Source organism: Notothenia coriiceps, unplaced genomic scaffold (genome assembly GCF_000735185.1).
Source record: "Notothenia coriiceps isolate Sejong01 unplaced genomic scaffold, NC01 NC01_scaffold00004483, whole genome shotgun sequence".
Lineage (NCBI taxonomy): Eukaryota > Metazoa > Chordata > Actinopteri > Perciformes > Nototheniidae > Notothenia > Notothenia coriiceps.
Genome location: NW_011337184.1, coordinates 544,450 through 552,377, shown reverse-complemented (window position 1 = coordinate 552,377; position 7,928 = coordinate 544,450). Strand labels below are relative to the sequence as shown.

General features: G+C 40.9%; 1 protein-coding gene across 1 annotated transcript in view; it reads right to left on the bottom strand.

Annotated features, from left to right (window-relative positions):
- LOC104942326 (uncharacterized) overlaps positions 1-7,928 on the bottom strand; it is a 34,523-nt gene that overhangs the window by 13,014 nt on the left and 13,581 nt on the right. Inside the window, exon 3 of the mRNA XM_010767530.1 lies at positions 6,758-6,853. Coding sequence (XP_010765832.1) covers positions 6,758-6,853 — 96 coding nt within the window. The remainder of the gene's footprint in view (positions 1-6,757; positions 6,854-7,928) is intronic.

Here is a 7,928-nt window from a genome sequence, read left to right as displayed (position 1 = left end):
GGTCCGTGCGCACAGCATTGTGGGGATTTTAAAGGTCCCATGTCATGGCCAATTCTACTGATTATAATTCCATTGTTGAGGTCTACTAAAATAAATGTATATTGTGCAATTTTCCAAACTCACATTGGTTTCTCATACAGCATCTCTGTATAATATGTGTATTCACTCTCTGTCCTAAACGGCTTGTTGGAGCTCCTGNCGAAATACGTCACTATACCCAAGAAGTAAACAAGGGGATGGGTAATAACCAGAAAAGCATGACATGGTACCTTTAAGACCGCGGAGGATACACATGTGCAGCCTCGAAATTTCCCGCAACGAAGGACGCCGGCCTCGGTAGAATTCCAAGCATCCTGGACATTGGAACAGTCCTTCGGCGGGACTCGATGACGTAGCATCCTTGAAATAGTGGCTCTGGAGCATCCTTCCTCGACATTGAGAAACACCCACAGCTTCAGCTACTAAGCTCTTATTCTTTTGAACCAGCTTCCTGTTTTTGATAGGGAGGCAGACAGCGTCCCCATATGTGAGAGTAGTCTAAAGACCTTCCTTTTTAATAAAGCCTATAGTAAGGGCTGGTTTCAGGCTTCCCTAAAACAGCCTCCTGGACCCTACATCTCATTGTTTTTTATTGCATTTGATTCATTTAATTTACTCTTATCTTATTTGTATTTTATATTTCTATCTTGTAATTGTATTATATTCTTCTTATTTTATTATATTCGTTTTACATTGTCATGCATGTCTGTTGATCTGTCAAACCCTCTGAGACAAATGTGTTTTGACATTGGGCTGTAACAAATGTATTTGATTTGATTGTATGTTCTCTTTCCTTCTCTGTGCTTCTCCATTTCTCTCCCATGCTTTGTCTCATGTATGTATCAGATATGTTTATAGTGACAATCCATCATTCTGCTTTCAGGATATTGCTGGAAACAGGATGTGATTACTGAAGCTTTTAGTTTTTAGAAAATGGTTTACAACACGTGATCATCAGCAGATTTCAGATACTGTACAGGCTTAGTTGAAAAAAAAGTGTTTGCACTGATGCTTTTGACTGTACTCTGTAGAAGAAAGTATTATTTACAGCCTCCTCACTTTCTGGTACAGAGCATTCCCTTCCACTTCCAGCCAGTGTTCAGTATTGTCTTATTGACATGTTGGCCTCCCTATAACCTCTACTCTCCTTCCATCTATCATCTCCATCATCTATCAGACATCCATGCCCTCTGCCCTGATACTGACAGCATGACATAGCGACTCAGAGTCACGGGTCACCGGAGTGAGCAACACGCGGCAATAACCAGACTTCTTAAGCAGGGTGTAGAGAGGTGGGCAGGTGTGCAGCATCACACCTGGAGACAGTGGGCCCAAAAGTGCTTTGTGGTAAGGATGTGAAGCGAGCATCAGCCCGCTGATAGCGACCCCTAACTGTGCCAGGTTCATCGTGCTGTGACAACTGAGCCGTGTGTACTTTTGAAGCATTAATATGGATCTACAAGAACATGTAGGCCTTCTCTTTGGACTACAAAATAGCAGGAAGCATTGTTCATGCAACCTCTAACAGGAAACTCCCAGCTTCATAGTTCTTATTTTATTTATAACAAGACTCCAGTGTTATTCCCTTCCCTTGCATGACACAGAACAATGTGTACATTTTTGGTTAAACTCTTCTTCAATTCATTTAAATGTGAAACTACATTGCATACGTTATAATATGTGCTGTTTGTATTCCCGTGTTTATCCTGTTCCTTTAGTGATAGGTTAGCTTATTCTTTTTTGTATATTTTGTTGTTGAGTGCTCATTAGTTACTATTTAGATATATATCGTTCCTTTGTTATGTATTTATTTACTTTATATATTCATTTACATTTTTAATTATCATGCAATGCAAATGCAACAATTTCCCATTTTGGGATGAAAATCGTATTTCTTATCTATTAAAATCTAATCTAATATAAGATAATCAACCAATTAACCACTGGTAGAATGTATACTCAAGTGTTGTAACTTGAGGTATTTGCAATTTACTTTATACTTCTACTCCACTAAAATGTACAGGGAAATATATTTTACACTATTAATCTGACACGTTACTTTACAAATTAATATGTTTGAATAAAAACAACAGTCTATACAGCCTTCCAAAAACATTTAAAGTAGTTTTATAATATAATTGAAAGACCTTTGAGTTATGTGTTGTTGTTTTTTGTTTATTTTAGATTTTTCTGCATTGCGTACTTTTATAAATATGACATTAACTGCATTTTCCTAATCATACTTACTTACTTGTTTGGGGGCCCCAATGGCATTGACCGGTTCACACAGGCTTCAAAGTAACCAAGCAACCTAAGTTAATTTGTAATATGTCTATCCAATTACCTTGCTCCCTTTCATGTCATGTGATACGTTACGTGACGAGTGAACAGTTAAATCAACCTGTACTGTACTGTAGCTAGAAGCAGCAAGTTCGGCAGCATTATAAAAGATTGAATAGCTTGCATTTATAATGTACACCAAACCAAAGCACAAGAGCGGCACTCAAAAGAGAAAGGACAAGAGAGAACAAGGAGATGTAACAGCTAAACTGACGAAATTAGTCATCGAGCGCTAACGTTAGCAATGTTGACGTGCAGCGACAGCCGGAGCCGGAGGCTAACGATAGCTCTAAATGTATGTGTCTTTTTTTTTTATGTGTGTGTGAAATTCATCATTTGAACAATTATTGATTCGAAAAAAATATGCCACAGTGCAGAACAAGTACTTCTGGGTCTCTGTGTTTCATTCAAGCTCGGCTCTGTGTGTGTGTGTGTGTGTGTGTGTGTGTGTGTGTGTGTGTGGCAGGCGCACATTTAGTGTGATTAAGCGAGCAAGAGAGAGAGAGCGCACCGGTGCCAGGGACCGTGTTGTTAGCATCTGTTTAGCTAGCTGCACTAACGGATATAAGGAGCTGTTTCTACAACAAGGTAAAGGGAATGTCCTCTCCTTTCAGACTGAGGGACTCAGGTAAGCTGAAAGGACTCTGAGTGTTTAGATAGTTAACTTTAGTCTAAGTTATCTCAGTGGGTCTCAAACGGTTTGTTCACGATTCATGTAAAGAATTATTACCGAGGCACACCTTCATATGATCACTATAGGTATAAAACAATAAGAGAATAAATGAAAAACAGTTATGAAATACTATATGACAGTAAAACAAGAATACACTTTAAAAGGGGAGTGATTAGTAAAATATCCATAAAGAAAAATAAAATCTGTTTACAGTTCTGTTTCATATGTGTTGAGAGATGTATCCAAAGATCTCTTCATTTTGCTCTCAAAGTGCACCAGATTGATGCTTTTAACTTCAATATAAAAAATTAAAAATCATTCCGGGGGAATATTAGGTCCACCCCCCACTTATAAACATAGCACTTTACCCCTGCTGACACCTATATGTCGTGAGCTGATTATCGAGCATTCATTGTAACAAGTGTATATATACTGTGTATGTGCGCCCTCAACCATAAGAGAGCGTAGGATCCTCCTGTGTTTCGAGGGTCTGCAACCTAGAAGCGAGAACTCCTTCCACACCCTTTTACGACATAAAGAGGCGATCTTCTCGAAGTGGAGTCGGTAAAGTCTTACACCGCGCCGAGTCTTCTCTAATACGCGACGTCTCCAACTACAATACGAGACAAGGGCGCCCCCTCTCAGACTCCTAAATTTGTAATTTGATTTATAATAATAAATTTATATAAATAATACGTTGGGTGGGCGCTGGGCTGGGGCTTAGTAGAAACAAAATGGGTTCTTGGCTTGGGCCTTCTTTTCACAAACTTTTTTATGGGTGGGCGCTTAGTGGAAAAAAAAAACGCCCAGTGGGCAGCCCATTGGGCCCATGGGCTGGGCTACGTCACTGGACCACATGCCAAAATTGGTAACAGGGACCTTACATCCATTCCAGGTCCTAGGGTAAGCGTCGTACCATGCGTTCATAGTCACAGAACTTCACCTAAGAATCGTCCATGGCCCTTCGGTCACTTACCTCGCCTCCTCGCCGACACCACACCCTCTTAAATCCTCCACTTCTGGTCTTGCTCGGCGACGTAAGACCCTACTCGACTTCTCCCAGCCTACCGTGTACGTCCATCTAGTCGGTCCTCCCTCAACTCATCAGATCCGCACTCTACTGCCTTTCGGACCTGGCTTGGACGCAGCGAAAAGACCCAGTCGACCCCCTGCATAGAGGACTAGCAACATTTCTCACATAGAGTCGTCGCCCAACATCGTCGATATACAAAACGTCACTTTCCTGTCAAACAATAGATCCTAGTGTGGACCTAAGAACGTCAGACTCAGCCCCCTTTGTTATCTCACGGCTACAACTAACAATCCAGTTCTTGCCCTGTGTAGAAAGGGCCCTTTCTTTTTCGTCAAGTCGAACCAGTTCCAACTCGAACTGCCCCACTCGTCTGTAGGTTGACTCTCTACAGTTCGTCCTCTACCATGTTGCTGGAAACCCAGAGACTCACCCTTTCCTGTCTTAATTAACCCACAGCAAGTCGCATCGTCACCATACTTTTTGGTACGCCCGATTATACTAAGGCTCGCTCAAACACATGTCCTCTTCTCCTCCCTGCTTCTGTCTCGGGACTTCCGCCTCGGGGACACAATTAAACTGGTTTCCCAGCCCTGAGGCTGGGAGAGGTTCAATGGGGACATCCCACGCCCAGAAACTCCATACCCCCCTCCACTCCTCTCTTTTTCACGTCTCGGACTTTGAGGTTCAAGACCTCTCACGCCCCGCCTTCACCTCCTAGACTACTAAGTGGCACAGCTTACGTCGTCTGTCTAGGTTATTCCTACTACTGTCTCCTGCTCCCTCCGACGAAAATCGGCACACGGTANTCTCACACTGCCTGTGCTGCAGCACCTCTTTTCACCCTCTGTCTGAAACCAGAGCCCAGTCTGCTCTGATTGGTTAGCTGGCCGGCTCTGTTGTGATTGGGCAACCACTTAGAGATGTTCCGCCCCTTGGCCTATCACGTACAAGTCAAAGTAAACTTTATTGTCAATCTTCCAGTTTGTGTGTACAGACAGAGAGATCGAAATACTGTTTGCCACAATCCTGAATATAAAAACAAATGTATATAAAATAATAAAATGTAAAAATATGTATATATAAACAGTCAAAGACACATTCTTACATGTGTACACATTAAGACCTAAATAAAAACACAATCAAATACAAAATAATGAGCGCTAGCCAATAGAAGCGTGAGTGTAATATAGTTTCTGCAATTTTAAATTGATCAATTAAAATGGCCTTCACTCAGTTATCAGGTGGCTTACTAATTTGAACGTTTTTCTTTGTACAAAGCCATACAAAACATGTATTTAATCAGCATGATTTGTTGATAACAGTATTAGTATGTTGGTGTAGATGCAACATCTAAACATTTTCTATCTTTAAAATAACATTACATGTCACTTGTTAGACGCTTTTATCCAAAGTGACTTACATACTCAATACTGTGGGCAATCCCCACAGGGACACAACGACATGCTGACTGCAGTGGGGTTTGAACCTGTGCTCCCCTGATCCGAACACCAAGGCACAACCCACTGCGCCACACGCNTATTTAATCAGCATGATTTGTTGATAACAGTATTAGTATGTTGGTGTAGATGCAACATCTAAACATTTTCTATCTTTAAAATAACATTACATGTCACTTGTTAGACGATTTTATCCAAAGCGACTTACATACTCAATACTATGGGCAATCCCCACAGGAGCAATTTGGTCTCAGGGACACAACGACATGCTGACTGCAGTGGGGTTTGAACCTGTGCTCCCCTGATCCGAACACCAAGGCACAACCCACTGCGCCACACGCCTCCCATTTATCTGCAACCTTGGCGGAGAATGTTCTTATTGAATGTTTTCTAGATGAACACGTTTTTTTTCAGCGAGGACAGCGTGCCATCGTTTCTCAAAACTCCAAAGTAATCAAAGCCTGCCCTTTTCATATTTGATCTTGTACTCTTCTTCTTCTTTTAATATTTCAAACAAGTGATATACTGCTGATTCCAAGCTAAGGGGATTATACCAAAAGCGTGTCTTTCTTGTACCTCCCAGATATAAAACAAAGCAAGATACATCAGCCAAATGAAAAGGAAAATGTGCTCTCCCTGTTTGTAAATTGCTTTTGGCTGAAAAGAAAAAATTGAACATCCTCCAGAAATTGTTCTCAGAACATGAAAAGAAAACTTTAATTTTCAAGTTACTATGCCTTTAGCTCTGGCAATGGACAGACATTGTCCCTGTGTCCAATCACACCCTTTGTATAACTAGCTTCTATATGCACTGCATTAAGCATTGTAGCTGTGTCTCATAATAGGATCCACATTGATTAGTTATACCGTGACGGTAATAACCAGTAAATTAAATCGCAGGCTATAGCTCCCCTGCTGCGTGCTGGGCTGTTTAATTAGTAATCCAAATAGGAAATCAAACTGAAAGCGGAGTCAATAGCCGGGAAAAATGTGCAGTAATAAACTGGGTATATGGTTTACCCCACAGGCCCATAACATCTGTCGTATGTCAAGACAGATCAAACGATAAGCACCCGATCTCTTCAAAGGCCTGTGAGGAATGATCAGCCCAGGCTATTTAGACTTCCTTATTCAGTCCAAGGAACCTTTATTTCACCCTCTCTAAAAGTCTCCACTCATATAATAAACCGCCAAGTATTTAGTTCAAGATTAAACCTGAGGTACCTGAAGAGATGGAGGCCAGGCGAAATGCATCGTGTTGTCGGCTTGGAGCTACAGGTTCATACGGGGATGAGTCATCCATGTCTCCATCTGTAAACACAGTAAAAAGATGAATCAACAATCAAGTAAACATCATTACAGCAGAGCATTAGCAAAGACAGAAATAAGAATTCATTCCAGCTATGAGGACCTGAAATAACACACACAAACTCAAAGGAAATGCAGTTCATGAACACATGAGAGTGCACATTAAACTGTAATGATGTCATTTCCCGGTATACTGGCTGACCAGCAGTTGACTCGGTTTGGTATTTTCTTCATATGGAAAACAGGATGTTGATCATGGTCGAATAATTTCCTTTTTCGAGAGAGTCTGTGCTGTGGTTTGATTTGGGGGAGCAGCTGAAAGATTAAAGCCCCAGCAACAATGTGCTTCCAGAGCTGTTTGTAGAGAAAAGAAGATGTTTTAAATCAGATTAGCACTCAACTGACTGGGTCTCTCCCGTGCGCCTGCTTCTCTGTAGGCCCTAATCCGGAATTTAAAATTCATAGCCATTCGGTGTGATTGAGACAACCCCTCCTGTGTGTAATAGCTTTGCATTCTGATCCCACCAGAAACACAGCCAGGGTGTTGTGAGGAAGGTTTGAGGGCCTGCTGCTACAAATGAGAAAATGTGAAACCTGTTGGAACAACACTGCAGTCTGTCTACCAACCACTACATCCAAACAATAGATATAGTACATTTGGTTTATCAACATGGTCCACGGAGTCTTTAATACAAATAATACATTTAATTTATATATCACTTCTCATCTGCCAAGACAAAATCTCGAAGCGCTTCACAACAAAGGACACTGATACAATTTGAGAGATTAAAAAAAAAAAAATAATAATAATAATAATAATAATAATAATAATAATAATAATAATGATAATAAAAAAATAAAAAATGAAATAATAATAAAAATAAAATAATATATATTTCCCAGAAGATGATGCAAGCTGATAAAATGTTGTCTCGTAGCAGTTGGGTAATAGGTTGAGATATTGGAGTGTGTGTGTGTGTGTGTGTGTGTGTGTGTGTGTGTGTGTGTGTGTGTGTGTGTGTGTGTGTGTGTGTGTGTGTGTGTGTGTGTGTGTGTCGGTGTCGGTCGTCGGTCGGTG